Genomic DNA, 18145 nt, shown 5'->3' with positions numbered 1-18145 from the left:
TGTTCAAGCTCTGTGACAGTGGACATTAAGTACATTTGTGAGAGCTACAAATACTGCCATTCGCTGGGCTCTTGGCTCAGCTCCAGGAAGGGGAGCTGGCTGATGGGTCAATGGCTACCAGAAAATCCCAGCCTGCTCACTCTTCCAGGATGATCACACCAGAGACCAAAAGGGAGAGGGGGGAAGTCAACAAAATTGAGAACGAGACACATGTGGAAAGTTTCAAATAATTTATTAGGAATTTTAAATGAAATCTGAAAAAGGGTTACAGAGCCAGAGATGACATTTCTCAGATTGCAATAACTTACTGGCAAAAAAAAACAGAAATGTATAAAGGATTAAAAAGCAAAAACCTCTGCCTGGCAGTACAATGCACTGGGGGAGCAAGACATTATTTACCAAACACCGCCTCATTTAAAAAGGTACTGCATTTATATAGCGCTTTTATGACCACCGGACATCACAAAGCGCTTTACAGCCAATGAAGTACTTTCTTTGGAAGTAGTCATCGTTGTAATGTAGAAAACACGCCAATCAAGTTGGGCAGAGCCAGTTCCCACCAACAATGTGATAATGGCCAGATCATCTGTTCATTATAATGTTGACTGAGGGACAAGCATTGGCCAGGGCACCAGGAATAACTCCCCCGACTCTTCCTCGAATAGTGCCACGGGATCTTTTTACATCCACCAAGGAGGACGGACGGGGGCCCCGATTTAATGTCTTGTCCAAAAGACGGCACCTCCGTCAGTGCGGCACTCCCTCAGTGCTGCACCGGAATGCCAGCCTTGATCCTGGTGCTCAAGCCCCTGGAGTGGGACTCGAACCCAGGGCCCTTGTGACTTGAGAGGCGGGAGTGCTGCCAGCTGAGGCACGGCTGGCAGAGGAAGAAAAATAAAACAATTCAAACTAAAAAGTTGCTCCCCGAGATGCATTTTCACAAAATAGCGTTTATTGCTGTCACAAACAATAGTGTTTGTATTTCCAGTAGTTCTTTTAAAAAAAATCAAGAGCAAAGCTAGCAACTCTCCACAGATCTGTCAGTCTCTCCACTGACGTGGGACAAATAAATGTCCCTGGAATAAACTGACAGAGAATCGCAGCATTTAGTGCCCCAGAAAAAAATCTTTTTACTTTTTTTAAACAGTTTTCTGTTTTGCTATTTCCTTTTCACTGTAAGCGCTAAACTGGCCTTAATCTTTTCTTTTAAAAATTCAGTTCCTGGGTCTTTCTTTTCTTCCTCCGTCTAAAACACATTAATTAAAAAAGTATTTTACAATAATCCAACGCAACTCTTCCTGCCTGTGATTTATGCCGTATATTAAACGTGTCATTAAACCCACGGGCAGGCGAGGAGAAGCCTCTTCTCTTGGGTCATCTTTTAAAACAAAAGGTTCTGATGTTCGTGTACATGTTTGTTTGTTCACTCCAGCCCCCACCCACCACCCCCCCCCCCCCCGTCCCACATACCACCCTCCCCCTCCCCCCCCACCGGAGGCTCCTCCTCCATCTGGACCGGAAGGATGAAATGAATGGGTGGCTGGGGAATCCGTCTGCCAACATCACTTAACGCTGCCTCTCAGCAGCTGCTTGGGAAAAGCCTGGGCCTCCCGTTCTCCTGAAGCCCTCTCTCATTCCTAACACCCCAGCAGAAACATTTAGGTGAAGGAGGGGAGGATGGGGGTGGGGGGAGGGGTTTAAGCTGAGGAGGAGAAGGGGTGGTGGAACAGGGAGATTAAAAGAAAAACTTAAAAATGCAGTGAAGACTGCTCAACTACCCCACCCCCCCTTCCCAACAAGTCCTACCACCACACTCTTCCTCTCTCTCCCCCCACCCCACCCATCTCACCAATAACAACCCCAACGTGCAAGTTTGCCCCTCACGGTAAACAGTGGTATGACTTGACTTGGCTCGACTGCTCACGCTGTGAAATCCCTCTTCCTTCTCATGTTGACAGCCGAGAAGGCATCGGTTTCCACGTTACGCTAAGCGTGGTGGCGAGCAAGGTCAGTTATGATGCACATTTGCAACTAATTGGAAGTGCAGGCTGTTTACAAGAGTTTAAAATAAACAAAGACTAAGCATGTACGAGTACTACAGGTTAAAAAAAAAACCAGGAGAGTTGACAGCTTTGTGGAAGTGACCAGCTGAGGTAAAACAGTGGTGGCTATCGCAACAACCATTCCTTCTCAAACTAGGGTCAAAAATGGAGACCAGGCCTGGCCTACACAACCTTTATAGATATGTAGTGTGTGGATTTTATTATTATCTTGTTTTGTTTAGCAGCTTTATGACCTCTTGAGGTACCATTCATTTCTTAGCAATGTCCTTCATTTAAATCAGAAGTCAAAGAAAAAAAAAGACACAAATTCTACAGTAAAATTAGCCCCTTACGACATCAACTACAGAATCTCCTGGGAAGTCAAAGGTCATCTACAGTATTGCTAAGTCTCAGGCTGTGTAGGGGCTTTGGGCCTCCTTTTTTTTTTCTCAAAAAATACTACCGTACTCAAAAAAGAACCTTTTGTGCAGAAGGCAAATACAAATCCAGCTTGTTCTATTTACATATTTTACAGAAATGTTTTATCCAATTTCAGAAAAAAATACTTTTATGATTCATAGTGTTTTTTTTTACCAAAATATACATTTTTGTCCTGCAGATGTTGTTTTATTTTGTTCCATGATAACTGGAATTCAGTGTTAATAGATGACATTTACAAAGAATATCAAAATAAATTGTTTTTCTTTTAGACAAGATTCCGTTTTCTTCAGGAGTGTTTTACATTTACCCTCTTTAGCTCTTACTCATTTAAAAACAAGATCTGGCAAAAATAAAATGGTCAAAAAAAATGAAGAAACATGTCCTTAGCAACATTTTTCTAATACAATCACAAAACTCCCATTTTAAAAAGAATACATCTAAACACTTTCAAATAGGCAACAACAAAAAAAAAGACACGGCTTAAAACTGATCGATCGTTAAGCTAAAAAAAAATAAAATAAAATAAATTAAACAAAAAAAAAAATCAGGAAAAAACAAAAGCGTAAACTTTAAATGTTAGTGAAGGAGTGAGATGTTTTCGTCATGATGGGGTGGGGTGGTCGGAGTTGAGTTTAATGGTAGTAAGTCAGTGTGTGCAGTAAAATTATTAAAACATCGCCTGAGCTCCACCAAAACCCATGTGTCCCCCTCCTCTTGCTGATAGGCTGGGGCCCTGGAGGGAAGAGAAACAAAGATAGTTGCCATTATTGGATACAAACAATTATAAAATATGCCACACGGGAATAAATAGTCTTCAGAGCTCCGAGTCATCACGTGGACGCAAAATGTCCAACTCGCTCTCCACAGACGCTGCCTGACCTGTTGAGTTTACGCAGCAATTTCTGTTCTTATTTCAGCTTTCTAGCATCCGCAGTATTTTGCTACTACTGTATAAAATATGCCAATTCATTTCCAAAGTAACAAACTGCAAAGCCCGTGTTTTCCTGACCATTTGATTTCACAGCGGTGATTCAGCAACTGCCTGGGGGTGTACTTGCCTTCGGTAAGCATGGTTGCAAAAGCTCCTTTGTGTGCTACAGAGAAATGAACTCAAACTACTGCAGGACCTGTCAGTATCTCAGCTCTCTCTCTCTCTAAATTAGATCATTGCGCTTTTAAACATCGATTCACTTTGTAAGTGAGCAGGAAAAGAAATCTCAACGTGACTCGGGTCTGTAGCACACTCAGTTACCCAACCAGGAGTGCGGCTGGCCTGATCAGTGGGGAAAACTGGGAAAAAAAGTGCCCCTGGGACCCTAGATGCCAAAAGGTGAACCGCTGTCAGCCTTGGCTCAGTGATAACATTCTCACTTTAAAGTCAGAATGTCATATGTTCAAATCCCACTACATGCCAAACAATACTTTGCTGTCTAGAAAGCATTTTGGGATGTCACAAAAGGCACTATATTAATGCAAGTTCCCTCCATCAATAAGGGTACCAGGGAGGGAAATCAGAATGGTAAATATCCATGCTGAGATTGAGAGCTGGAAAAATGTGGCTCGCTCCCAGAACTCCAGAAATTAGAAGAGAATAACATTTACAAAAACAGGAAGATTGCCTGGAGGTTGCATTGATCAGACTGAGACACGGCTACACTGGGCCACAACAAGCTGTCACTGGTACATAACGAGCAGTCACAGGAAAGGGTGGTACCTGTTACCACTCCTCTCCTCACAACCTGGTGCACACAGCCTCTCGGCAGAGAGATGAGTGGCAGCCAGGACATACTAGAACACACTCTGGCCTCCTCCACTGTTTTTAAGGAATGAGCAGCCCCAAGAGATCAATCTGTTTTGTTTCTGAAGGATCCAATCTGAAATATACAGGAGATGGTTTTCCTTCTTCCACCATTCCCTACGGCGTGGGTTCCTTCTCTGGAGTCTGCTCCAATTAATGCTGAGCACTGTCCACACACTGACCCAGGTCGCTGTCCTACATTTGAGTGAATCTAGACAATGACTGCCATGGGGTGCATTGTGGCGAGACAAGCCCTCACCGACATTACACACTCGCCAATACCAGCACAGGAACAGGACAGACCACTGACAATTCCTTCAGCACGATCCACCATTCAACAAGATCACAGCTGATTTGTGACTGATCTCCATATCTTCGCCCCATATCCTTTACTACCTTTTCTTACCAAAAATCTATCAATGTCAGATGAAAACTAACAATTAACCCAGCAGCATCAATTATTTTTTGCAGAAAAGAGTTTCAAAGTCCTTCTATCTTTTACACAGAAGTGTTTCTTAAATTCGCTCTTGAAATATCTGGTTCTAATCTTTAGGCTGTGCCTCCCATTGGTGGAGATTGCTCTTTCTACTTCATCAGTTCCGCTTAACACCTTGAAACTTGGATCAAATCACCCATTAGCTCTCTAAACTTTGGCAAATAGAACCCTACACTAATCTCTCCTGATAATTTAAACCTTGGAGTGCAGGTATCATTCTGGTAAATCACTGCTGCCCCCTCTCCAAGACAAATACACCCTTCCTAAGATGTGATAGCATCACACCTGGAGTGCTGTGCGCTGTGCTAAGTTTACGTTTGTATAATCATAGTGGTTACAGCACAGGAGGCGGCCATTCAGCCCATCATCTTTGTGCCAACTTTCTGAAAAAGAGCAATTCACCTCACCCATTCTTTCCCCGTGGTCCTTTTTTTTAAGAATTTATTTGGAATGTTTTTGCTTTTCAGGATCTTGTGCAATTGTCTTTCGAAAGGTCCCACTGAATCAATCTCCACCACACTACACTGGATGTGTCCATGATTTAATTTATAAGTTGGGTTTGAATTGCTTTTTTTTTGTTGGCTTTTATTTCTTATTGGGGCTGAGATGATGCTGTGATGGTTAGTGACAGAGGGAAGGCAAGGCTTGTGGGGCTTTTGTCGAATAGGGAACTGAAGCTCAGGTTACTGATATCTCACTTGAGGTGGGGGCGGGAAGGTGGTGGTAAAGAATACCCCATAGCACCAGACTGGAGGGCAGGGTCTCACACACACACACAAAGCTCAGCTGCAGCAGACTTAGACTGAGGATCTTGATGGACCAGGATATAGGCTCTGTCACACTGTGTGGCAGTATTGCTCTCATTGCATGCATGCTGCATACATACACTGAGTTAAGGACCGCAGTCACCATAGCTACTTAACCCTTGGTTAATTAGCGACTCTTTCCTTTGCTGTGTTGGCTAAAATACAGCAGACACATGGACTGCCATTCGGGATACCTGCAAACATCACAAACTCTTGCACTGGCTCCACCGGCTTCCTTCTGGCAAGAGAGAAGAGTCTCAATGAGGCCCCCTGAAGCAACTGGTGGAAAACTGTCAGATGTTGCCAATACCTCCGGCATTAGCCAGACAACTAAAAGACCACTCTCACGGTCACCTTCACAGTCACTGACAATGCTGTCCTTGCCTTGATTGGAGGTTGCAGGAGGATTTGAGTGAGGATACCCTTACTAAGGGGGTCCTTTCCGCTGCTCAGTATGTTTGGTGCGGGAGGTGAAGAGAGGGAGTTGGTTGGAGCACAGCTTTCCAAATCGGCAGCGTCAGAATCATGTCAGTAGGCACGGCATGATGTCCATCCTGTATATTGCCTGCAGATGTTAAACGCGTGCATTTAACCTGCAAGTGTAGAATGTGGATAATTTGAGAGTGGGGGGATTCCCGGGTTCATGCGTGCAAACTCCCTTTGCCAAGTTGGGGGATAGCAGCTGTCACAACAGAAGTGTGCGCCTGTGCTGTGGGTGCGGCTGGATCCCAGTCAGAAATCTGTGACGCTACCGAGCGCAGTTTCTCACCCCTACTACTTCTAGCTTTTCACCAATTAGAAAGTCGCCTTTTCTCAAACCTTTGTCTACAGGGAAATCCATTTGCCACCGTTTAGTCCACTTGGATTTCGCACAGTAATTTTCAGCTGCTACCTACAGTGTTTACACCACTGCCCAGTTTTGTGCCTGTTCCTTCATAGCCTCCGAGTCCTGAAGGCAACTGGTGAGCTCCAACTAACATGAGCAGAGTCCCGATGGATAAAAGCCTGTCTCCTCCCACCACTTACTTGAATATTGCAGAGTGTTAAAATGGTAATGAAACATTAATCATTCATACAGGACAAGCAAGCAACATCTCGGCAGCACCTTCACTTAACAACTTACTTCCTTTTCAGATTTTCGTGCCTCTGCTTTAGTGGTAACCATTTGTGAAAGCTGTCGCAATCAAAGGTCCCTGAAACAAAAAAAAGAGAGAAGGGGCAGAGTGAGCAGAGACCCAAACAAGTTGGCAGCACAGCGGACGGCACTGCTGCCTCACAGCGCCAGGGACCCGGATTCAATTCCCGCCTTGGGTCACTGTCGGTGTGGAGTTTGCACATTCTCCCCATGTCTACATGGGTTTCCTCCGGGTGCTCTGGTTTTCTCCCACATTCTGAAAGACGTGCTGGTTAGGGTGCATTGGCCCAGACAGGTGCCGGACTGTGGCGACTGCAATGAAGTTACTGTGAAATTCCCCCAGTGTTAATGTAAGCCTGACTTGTGACTAATGGGTAAACTTGAAGTTTAAAAAGGTCCCAAGACCTGAGGTTAAACTGGGTCACTTTAATGCCTCGGGACACTGACTCATCCCGTCTCAGAGCCTTCGAACACTTGTTGAGGCAAAGTGATTGCTGGCAGCTGCCAATAGTTGAGAGTGGGCTGTTGGGATGAGGGCTGTGGGTTGCGGATTAGAAACTTACTGGATGAGGAAGGGGCCCATTTAAACCAACGTCCTTTAAACTCCAACAGTGACTGCACTTCACTGGCTGTGAAATGTTACGAGACGAGAAGAAGCTGTTAAAAGGTACTCTTCAATCTTTATCTTTCCCAAAGCGTCCCTCCATCGCCTCTCCCACAACAGGCAGTTTTTTAAAATCAGGGTCCAAGTGATTTCAAGAGGGAAGTTTTTATTGATCTAGTTCTCAGGGTGTGGGCATTGCTGCCAAGGCTTGCTTTGGTATTTCTCCTTAAACTGCTGGTGGTCTGGGGTGAGGGGGTCAGTCAGCAACTGGTCAGTGGTCTTGGGGTGGGGTGGGGGTGGGGTGATATTAATGGATTTCTAGTGGCCTGATGACTCGGGAGTGACCCCTGGTGGTGGCAGTGATGGTTTGCCTCTTGCTGTCCCAGTGAGGTCAGGTTGACACTTACCCCCAGACTGTGGCCGAATCCAGTGCTCGGGGCAGGGCTGGCCGCACTGATGTAACTGCTCACCCCGGAGTCCTGATTGGCCGCCCCATACAGGTCTGCCATGGGGCCTGGGCTGGTGGTGCCCAGGAAGCCTCCAGTGCGGGTTGGAGTCGAACCTGCCAAAAACAAAGAATAAATCAGCGTGCGCATCAACACAGGCCATACACACTGACCCATCCACACCACCACCGCCCCCCCCCCCACCCAGATCAGTCACTGACTGGCCAACACCCCCACACCACTGACCAGTAACTGACTGGCCAACATTCCCCCCCCCCCGCCCCCCACATCACTGACCTGTCACTGACTGACCCCACCCAGACCACTGACCTGTCACTGACTGACCCCACCCAGACCACTGACCTGTCACTGACTGACCCCACCCAGACCACTGACCTGTCACTGACTGACCCCACCCAGACCACTGACCGGTCACTGACTGACCCCACCCAGACCACTGACCGGTCACTGACTGACCCCACCCAGACCACTGACCGGTCACTGACTGACCCCACCCAGACCACTGACCTGTCACTGACTGACCCCACCCAGACCACTGACCTGTCACTGACTGACCCCACCCAGACCACTGACCTGTCACTGACTGACCCCACCCAGACCACTGACCTGTCACTGACTGACCCCACCCAGACCACTGACCGGTCACTGACTGACCCCACCCAGACCACTGACCTGTCACTGACTGACTCCTGCCCCATCCACACCAGTCACTTGAATGTGTGTGGTTTGGAGAGATTGTGGAGCAAGTGTAGAATGCAGGTAATTTTTTGGGGGAAGATTTTAGATGGGGACGTGGAGGGGGAAGATTCCCAGGTTGCAGGTAGGGAGGAGGGGGAGGGGGGGATTCCCAGCTTCGGGGTCTAGGGGGTGATTAAGGATGCAGTACAGTGCCAGTGTGAGTCTTTTAAGTGTCCGACTCTAACCCGTTTCCTTACCTGTTCCTCGAACCACTGCTGCTGCTGCTGCCGCCGCCATTGGTCCATATGCGGTGAGGGGGATTGCTGGGAGAGACAGAGAGAGAGATCAGCACCTCCTGACACCCATCATCAATAAACCATCTCTATCCTGGAGCAGGAGTCATGTATCACAGTCACTGCACTCCACTAAGTCAGCTCAGCAGAGAGCTGCCCTCCTCCAGCTGCTCCACAGAACCCAATCCCAACACTGAGCAACATCCATGGACACAGCCGGGGGGGGGGGGGGGGCACGGCCTCTTGACCCTCCACTCAGCGCCTCCCTGCTCCAGTTACATTCTGAGATTTACCCGTGACCGCAGATTGGGCCCACACACTGGCAATCTGACTGCAGAAACAGTCATACATCAACAGTGTCCCCCTGTGCCTTCTGGCAGCTCACACCAGGGGGTGGATCGGGGGCCATCCTGACCCGAGACACCACACACGTGCACCCCGGCGTATGTGCCGAGTTGTTGGTTTTAACGCATATCGGTAAGTGAGATTAACTTTGATACAATTGGCTCTGATGTGCCCGGGTTAGGGACAGAAAGCTGGGCCAGAATCCCTGCTTCCCAACTGCATTGGATACCGGCTGAACTCGGGTCTAGGCCCCATCGTGGCTCTCATGCAGTTAAATGTTGTGCCGATGCCCCCTGGCAAGAATAGAGCTGCACAGTTAACACTGTGATAATCAGAACATTTACCAAAAAGGGGTCGGGGGAGGGGGGGTGCGGACAGGACAATATCAGAACATTGAACTCTACAGTCTGCCAGTGAGACCTCCATGTAGAGGCTTATTGGCAAGTGTCTCTGCAACCAAGCACAATGGTCAGTCCCACCGAGGACACCAGTCTGAGGCTGGGACAGGGGTAAGGAGTCTCTGACACAGGAGGATGTGGAGATGCCGGCGTTGGACTGGGGTGGGCACAGTAACAAGTCTCACAAACACCAGCTTACAGTCCAACAGGTTTATGTGGAATCACGAGCTTTCAGAGCACTGCTCCTTCATCAAACCCTGACAATGAGGGCCTAGTTCATCGACTGTCACTTTTAGAGCTCTCAGATCTCAGGAGCCTTGCTGGGCCGCTGCACATTACAGGGTGGAACTGCAACGTGCACCTCGGGGAACAGAAAGCCATTCAGCTGGGTTTTTAAAAAAATACTCATTTACAAGCAGGCGTGTGGAAACTTGGGAACAGCACCAGCACAGATTTGTGTATAACACTGCCACCAAGTGGACACCCATTCACATTACAGCCAAAGTTGGTCAGGTTTTCAACACTTACACAATTCTGGGTTATAATCTGAGTTTCAGCCCAACTCACCATGATTCTCTCCAAACACCCTTTAGCCAATCAGTACAGCTTCAATTACAAAATGGTACCAACAGATGGGGAATTGTCAGGTATGGGAGGGGGCAAGGAAATGGAAAATATTAAATTTGTCCCCACTGACTTAGTTGTGTTGCCATTTTAACACTGTTGGGAAATATTTTGGTTCTGGGTGCCCTTGCCCTCACAGTGACTGTCTCCAGCACTCCGCACTTTTTCTGGGGGCATCACTCAACAGGGAACTCCACTGAGACTTAAACCTCCAGGTGCTCTGGTTTCCTCCCACAGTCCAAAGAGGTGCAGGTTAGATGCAACGGCCGTACTAAATTGCCCCGGGATGCGTAGGTTAGAGGAATTAGCGGGGTAAATGTGTGGGGTTATGGGGTTAGGGCCTGGGTAGGACTATCAGTGCAGGCTTGATGGGCCGAATGGCCTCCTCCTGTACGGTAGCGTTTCTAACCGAGGGGGCCCAAGCTGTTGGTACAAAATATTCTGAAACCATGTCATTATCCTGCCCTCTCTTCATTCCCATTCACCCCACCTGTAAATTTAGAAAATTATATCCAAAATATTTATCTTCAAAAGCCAAAAGAGTTTTTAGTAAGTTATTTACAGGATGTGGGTGTCACTGGTTGGGTCAGCATTTAATGCTCGTCCTCACTGCTCTCACGGTGGTGATGTAGGTACACCCACAGTGATGTTAGGGAGGGAGTTACTTTGCCGCAGTGTGATGCAACAGGGTCACTTGCGAGGTTTCAGAAGGCAGTTGAGAGTCAACCACATTTTGATGGTTCTGGAGTCACATGTAGGCCAGACCAGGTAAGGGTGGCCGATTTCCTTCCCTAAAGGGACATTAGTGAACCACATGGTGTTTTCCGACAATGGTCACTGCTCCTGAGACTAGCTTTACATTCCAGATTTTATACCAGGAATTTAAATTCCACTAGCGGCCGTGGTGGGATTTGAATCAGCGTCCCCAGATTCTGAGCCGAGGCCTCCGGATTACTAGTCCACTGCCAGCCCCACTATATAGTGAGAAGTCTCACAGCACCGGGTTAAAGTCCAACCAGTTTATTTGATAGTAAAGGGTGTTGTGAGACTTCTTACTGTGTTTACCCCAGTCCAATGCCGGCATCTCCACATCATGACTACCATCGATATGCCAGAGTCAGGGAGGCAGACCGAGAGTGGATACGTTCAAACACTGGGGCCCCAGTCCTGCCCCACAGCTCACCTCCTGTTGGCCAGTCCTGCAGCAGCATTGATGGGGGCCACTGTGATGTTTGCACCCCAGACTGTCCAGCTCTCCCAGCTGAAGATGGAAGTGTGGTGGCTGGAGGCAGCAGTAAGGGACCTAGAAAGAGGACAAAAAAAAAGGGAGGGAAGCAAAATAGAAAAGAGAGATGTTAAAACAAACGTTACACTCAATTAAGGAAAGTCCGCTGAAAATAGGGTGAGGTTTCAGTAATTAACTTGGTGAGGGGGAGGGGGGTGAGGGGGTGGGGGGTGAGGAGGTAAGTGAACTCTTGGCACAGACTGCCCTACATACCGGGAAACTGGTAGGTATAACCGGGGGCAAGTCCTGTGTAGCCACGACTCGCATACGAGGCAGCCTGGAAGCCTGGGTACCCTGCGAGAGAAACAACAACAGCAACAACAAAAAAAATCAGTAAATTCACAACCTAAAGTCACAGAAACATTGCGGCACATCTCCCCAGGGTGACTGACCCGCCCCACATGGCATTGTGATCATACGTGGAACACCCAGGCGAGGTGCCAGTGTTAATCCAGAACTTGTCAATCTGCGAATGGGCACCGGATTCACCACCAGAGCTTTGGGGGGGGGGGGCGGGGCAGAGATGGTGGAAGGGACAGGAGCCTGGAAGGGGAGAGATTTCAGGGGCCCAATTACAGGCGGTTGAATTGACCCACAATGCCGCTCTTACCCAGCATGCCGATCCCCAACATGAACGCGTCCATCCCATAGGGCATCACTCGAGAGCGCCCCCTGGCTGTTCCTGTTGGTGACATCACTTCCTTGGGCTGTGCCTTCTTACACTCCACCTAAAGCAGGTCAAAACGCACCATCCGTCACACACTCACAAATGAAGCAAACCAAGCCACAGGGGCGAGCGTCAGAGAGAGAGCATGCACACGCGGGGGCCCGAGGGGGAGGGGGGAGGGGTGCCCGAAGGGGAGGGGTAGGGGGATAAAAGGTCAGAGGTGGGGGGAGTGAGGGCCAAAGAGAAACACTGGCTGGAGCTTCCAGAGGGGATTAACAGTCTAACCGCAGCTTCTGACATGTTGCTACCCTGTGGTGGGCAAAACGTAACTCTCCAACACTGGGACCATGACATCCAATGGCCAGAATCCTCAGGCCCCATAGCGACCAAACACAGCTCGCTGGAGAAAGTAAATGTCAGCACTGGCAGAGGGGTACCCCAACCTTGAGATGACGCCTCTATTTCAGACATTTAAACAGGGAACTTGACTAAACAGCATGTCCTGGGACAGTGGCCAGATGGAAATGGGAAGACTCATAAACCCACTGAAAACCCTCCACTATGTTTTGCAAGGCCTGAGGGAGAGGTTGTGCTTTTTCTTGAGGCTCAAATTGGATGAAGAAGAATGTCTGGGCCCTAGCTCCTGGAATTCCTATGACTGAGCCATTGGGTGTTCGGACCTGCTGCAGTGAGGCTGGGAAACGAGGAGTAGGTTAATGGGCAACAACCAAGGAAAAGATTCTCTGAAATACAAAATTTCATGTCAAGAATGTCCTCTGGTTTACCTCAGAACCCATTCAACAAATGGAGGGGAATAAGTTAGACAGCCTCCATTCCCTGCCTCTGACCCAGCCCTTCCTCCCACAACACTGACCCAACCCTAGCACCCCCCACCCCACACTGACCCGGGCCCCGGCATCCCCCCCCCCCACCCCCACACTGACCCGCACCCCCCCCACCCCCACACTGACCCGTCCCTCCCCCCCCCCCCCAAAAACACTGACCTGGCCCTCCTCCTACCCCCCCCCCCCAAAACACTGACCCAGCGCACCCCCCCCCCCACAAACACTGACTCAGCCCTCCCCCCCGCCCCCCACACTGACTCAGGCCCCCCCCTTTACACACACACCCACACCCACACACAATATAACCCTCCTCCCACATCACAACAAATGGAGCGTGTAACCTCCAGAGGACCCCCAACCCACTCCCCCGCCCACACTCACCATTTTGTTGTTGATTTCGTGGAAGTGAATTTCGCAAACCTTCTCCACAATGTCTTCACTCTCAAATGTCACAAACCCAAACCCTAGAAACAGAATCAGAGACAAAGGAGGGGGTTTAGAAACAGTGACCCCTCCCCTCAGTCGCCTGCCAGCCAGAAGGAACAGAAATTGGAAAACTACCGTTTACAAAAACAACGCATCAAAACGGTGCCAAGGGTCCCACGTCACAACCCTCAGAATCCTTGTCCAGCTGATGAGTTTATCCATTCAGACTTATTGACTCCAGTAGTTGTTTTAAATACTGGGATAGGAAGGTGCAATTAGAGTCACAGTTCCAGCTGAGTTAATGGGAGTTCAGGGGCCCAGTCTTCTACTTCCTCAACTATACAAGACAAAAGGACGATCTACTGGAGGTGTTTTACATTAAAGGATTCGATAGGGAACTACTACTTCTGCTGGAGAGACCGGGACAAGGGGTCAGAACTTTAAATTTTCTTCGGCCTTCCAGGGGTTTTTATTGTATTATTTCATGGGACATGGGCGTCACTGACTGGACCAGCATTTATTACCCATCTGTAATTGCCCTTGAACTGAGTGGCTCGTTCTGCTATTTTGGAGAGCAAGTTAAGAGTCAACCACATTGCTGTAGGTCTGGAGTCACATGTAGGCCAGACCAGGTAAGGACGGCAGATTTCCTTCCCCATTAGTGAACCCCAGATGGGCTTTTACAACAATGATAGTTTCATGGCCACCGTTAATCGTTAGGTTCCAGATTTTATTTGTTTTAGATTCCCTTAGCTGCCATGGTGGATTCACAGTAAGAAGCCTCACAACACCAGGTTAAAGTCCAACAGGTTTATTTGAAAGTATTATTTATTTGACTCACCCGACAAAGGAATAGCATTTCGGAGAGCTTGTGGCGTTTACTTTCAAATAAACCTGTCGGACTTTAACCTGGTGTTGTGAGACTTCTTACCGTGTTTACCCCAGTCCAACACCGGCATCTCCACATCATGGTGGGATTCCCCAGAGCGTCAGCCTGGGTCTCAGTCCGATGACATTTGCACTGTACCCATCCCCCAAGGGGTGACGTGAAGCAGCAGGTCTTCAAGTGTAAGTAAAATTTGCAATTCCCTTCCCTCGGATAACTCGCCAATTAAAAATTCAAAGTAGTGACTGATAGGTGATTACAAAGGCATTATAGATGGAGATAATATACACATCAGCCCTGGTCTAATTGGAAGTGCAGGAGCCAGCCTGAGGAGTTGAATCCAATGTTCGCACTGTAGGTACTGAAATTCTAACAGGCCTTAGGGGTCTCACACTAGGAACAGAAAACAACTAGAGCAATAAATAGAAGATCATCATTAATTAATCCACCAGGAAATTCAGTTGCAATGCCTCTGCCTAGTGAGCGGTTTGAATGTGAAACTTGTTCCCACATGCGGTGATTGAAAGGATTAGCATGAATGCATTTAAGAGGAAGCCAGGAAGTACATGAGGGAGGAAGGAATGGGGCAGCACGGTGGCACAATGAGCTGTGAGGCAGCAGTGCTAACCAGGGACCTGGACTGAATTTCTGGCTTGGGTCTTTCCGTGTGGAGTTTGCACATTCTCCCCGTGTCTGTGTGGGTTTCCTCCGGGTGCTCCGGTTTCCCCTCACACTCCGAAGACGTGCGGATTAGGTTGATTGGCCGTGACAAATTGACCCTAGTGTCAGGGGAATTAGTGAGGCAACTATGTAGGGTGACGGGAATAGGGCTGGGTGGGATTGCAGTCGGTGCAGACTCGATGGGTCGAATGGCCTCCTTCTGCACTGTAGGGATTCTATGATTATGTAAATAAAACTCACCATGGCTGGCGAGCGACTGGACACAACTAACCAAGGTCCTGATAATTGGCTCCAGACACCGGTTTTGGTAGAGTTCAGGGGTAGAGATGGCCGGGGAGGTGGTTAGCAGCTGAATCCCTCCACTCTGTAGCCTTACTGATTGATAGCTGGCCACGGGGAAGGAGAGCGACAAGAGTGTGATGCACATTACAGGAACAGAGAGAAATGGGCCGTGTGAGAAGGTGCGTATCATTCTGCAAACCCTGCACTGGGCAGCAGGGGGCTCTCAATGACTGTACCGGCTGATCCCAGTGCCCTAGGCCCTCGCTCAGGAGGTCAGCACAAAGAGACAGGAACCTAAACATTTCCCCCCTCAGCTCAGCCAATGTTAAGTGAAAATATAAAACATTAGGAGGAAGGTTTGAATTTTGTGCTGTAGGGTCACTGTTGGGGAATAAGAATACTTTCTTGATTTGTTGTTGATTTCTCATTACTAATCCCCTTCTAACAAGGAACCCACTTGTTTGTTGCAGGTGCTGACTGGATAAGGAAAAGGTTTGGGTTTAAATGGTGATGCCTCCACAGCTGAATAGTGTATTAACAGTGACTGCGTATGCTCACACACAAAAATGAAGTTACTATGAAAATCCCCTAGTCGCCACAGTCTGGCGCCTGTTTGGGTACGCTGAGGGAGAATTTAGCATGGCCAACCAGCTCGTCTTTCGGACTGTGGGAGGAAACCCATGCAGACACGGGGAGAATGTGCAGATTCTGCACAGACAGTGACCCAAGCCGGGTCCCTGGCGAACCTGGGTCGTAGGCACTGTGAGGCAGCAGTGCTAAGCACCGTGAAGCCCCGGACTATTTGCTCAGCATAGTGGTGCTAATACATCACATGTGGGACTGTAAACCCAGCAAGGGACGCACAAGCAGAGGAAACCAACCATTCCATCACGCGATCCTGACAACAGGTTAAAGCTAAGACCTGGTGACGTGTTTGGAAACAGATCCCTCAGTTTTGCGGTGTGCTCGGTGCTTTCCAAAAACCAAGAGCAAAAAACTCCAGGGGAGAATTAGCAGGAATGGGACGCTCAGTTCCCATCATGGCCAAGTCCCTACAGGGCCCCACTGCTCTCTCACACACACACACACACATACTTCAACCCAACCTTTACCAGGTTTCCAGTCGCACTTTAAACCCCAGGGTTGCTGTAGCTTGGTGGTAAATGCTACTCAACTATCTATTGGGCTGGGGCAAATACTCTGTGAACACAAACTCAAATCCCGTCGGGGCAGCTGTGGAAGTTCAAACTCAATTCAGTAATAAATCTGGAATGAAATGCTGGTCTTGGAAATAATGATTATGGAATTACTGGATTGCGAAATCCTTTCTTACAAGGGAGGGAAATCTGCCATCCATCCCCGGTCTGGCCTACATGTGACTATGGGCAGCACAGTGGCTAGCACTGGGTAAGTTGCCCATGCAATTACCATGTATGCATGGTCTGCATGATTTACCATGCAGATGCTACGACAAAAGATGAATGAACATCGCTCAACAATCACCAGGCAAGACTGTTCCCTTCCTGTTGGCGAACACTTCAGTGATCACGGGCATTCGGCCTCTGATCTTCGGGTAAGCATTCTCCAAGGTGACCTTCACAACACACGACAGCGCAGAGTCGCTGAGCAGAGACTGACAGCCAAGTTCCACACACACGAGGACGGTCTCAACAGGGATCTTGGGTTCATGTCGCACTATCTGTAACCCCCCCATGACTTGCCTGGGTTTGCAAAACCTCACTCACTGTCTGGAGACAATACACATCTCTTTAACCTGTGCTCAGCGCTCCTTCCACTCACACTGTTGGCCTCTTTAAGACTTGAACAGCAGGTTAGGTGTAAAGACTCGCATTCTAATTAGTAATCTGTAAACTGAGCTGTTATATGCTCTGTCTGAGGCCAGAACTCGCCATTCACCTGACGAGGAGGCAAACCTCGAAAGCTTGTGAGTTTACTATCAAATAAATTGGTTGGACTTAAACCTGGTGTTGTCAGACTTCTTACTGTGTTTACCCCAGTCCAACGCCGGCACCTCCACATCATAAGTTGCTCTTTGGCAGCGTTGGTGTAGACTCGATGGGCCAAGTGGCTTCCTTCTGCACTGTAGGGATTCTATGATCTCCAAGCGCACACAGCTGAACTGCCCTCTGAAATGGCCCAGCCATTATAACTAACCTCTACAGAAATAATGTGGGGTGTGTGTGCCTACATTGTGGCTCAAGGCATCCATCAATATATTCTCGAGGAGAATTAAGAGATGGGCATTAAATGCTGGCCTTGCAGCAACACTCACATCCCACGAATGAATAAAGGAAATCTCCTGGGGTAACATGTTCGCAAACCCTCGGCAGATACTCGGTGAGGGATTAATGTGAGTTCCCTAATGTTTGCCTTCAGGAGGAACGGCTGCATCTTGAAAGCCGTGTGTAAAGTGTTGATGGTGATGTTCAGACACAGGCGGCGGGTGGACGGTCTCTGCTGTCAGGCTGTAATTGGAATCGCACTCTCACACCTGCTCAATCTCTGTCATTAATAATTCATTCACAACTCTGTTCACATGAATAATACAAAGTGTTGCAGGTTCGACCCCATTGTCCGAATCATTCCCCTCGCATTAAACAATGACCAGCTTTTATTTTTCCCAGCACCAAAATGCGTGCCACCACACAGGAATCATACGGAGTTACACAAGGCTGCCGGCCTCACACTCCTAGAATGGCATTTACTCCTGGTAAACAGGCAGTGTGGTGGCACAGTGGTTAGCACAGCTGCCTCTCAGCACCGGGGACCCGGGTTCAATTCCTGCCCGTGTGGAGTTTGAACATTCTCCCTGTGCCTGAGTTTCCTCCCGCACTCCAAAGATGTGCGAGTTAGGTTGATTGGCCATTGCTAAATTGACTCTAGTGCTAGGGGGATTAGCAGGTTAAATACATCACAAGAATTGGG

At 48.5% G+C, this 18145-nt stretch overlaps 1 protein-coding gene across 1 annotated transcript in view; it reads right to left on the bottom strand.

The window, feature by feature from the left end:
* Nucleotides 1-1461: 1461 nt before the first annotated feature.
* The window catches only part of LOC145355951 (RNA-binding protein Musashi homolog 1-like), a 141827-nt gene continuing 125143 nt past the window's right edge, over nt 1462-18145 (bottom strand). The window contains exons 8-14 of the mRNA XM_080208460.1: nt 13306-13388; nt 12023-12140; nt 11626-11706; nt 11311-11430; nt 8725-8790; nt 7730-7884; nt 1462-6776 (exon numbers count right to left, since the gene is read on the bottom strand). Of these exons, the coding sequence (XP_080064586.1) occupies nt 6735-6776; nt 7730-7884; nt 8725-8790; nt 11311-11430; nt 11626-11706; nt 12023-12140; nt 13306-13388 (665 nt within the window). The 3' untranslated portion in view covers nt 1462-6734. The remainder of the gene's footprint in view (nt 6777-7729; nt 7885-8724; nt 8791-11310; nt 11431-11625; nt 11707-12022; nt 12141-13305; nt 13389-18145) is intronic.

This window comes from Carcharhinus amblyrhynchos, chromosome 20, assembly GCF_965287045.1.
Source record: "Carcharhinus amblyrhynchos chromosome 20, sCarAmb.v2.hapA, whole genome shotgun sequence".
Taxonomy (NCBI): domain Eukaryota; kingdom Metazoa; phylum Chordata; class Chondrichthyes; order Carcharhiniformes; family Carcharhinidae; genus Carcharhinus; species Carcharhinus amblyrhynchos.
This window is presented reverse-complemented; position numbering and strand designations above follow the sequence as displayed.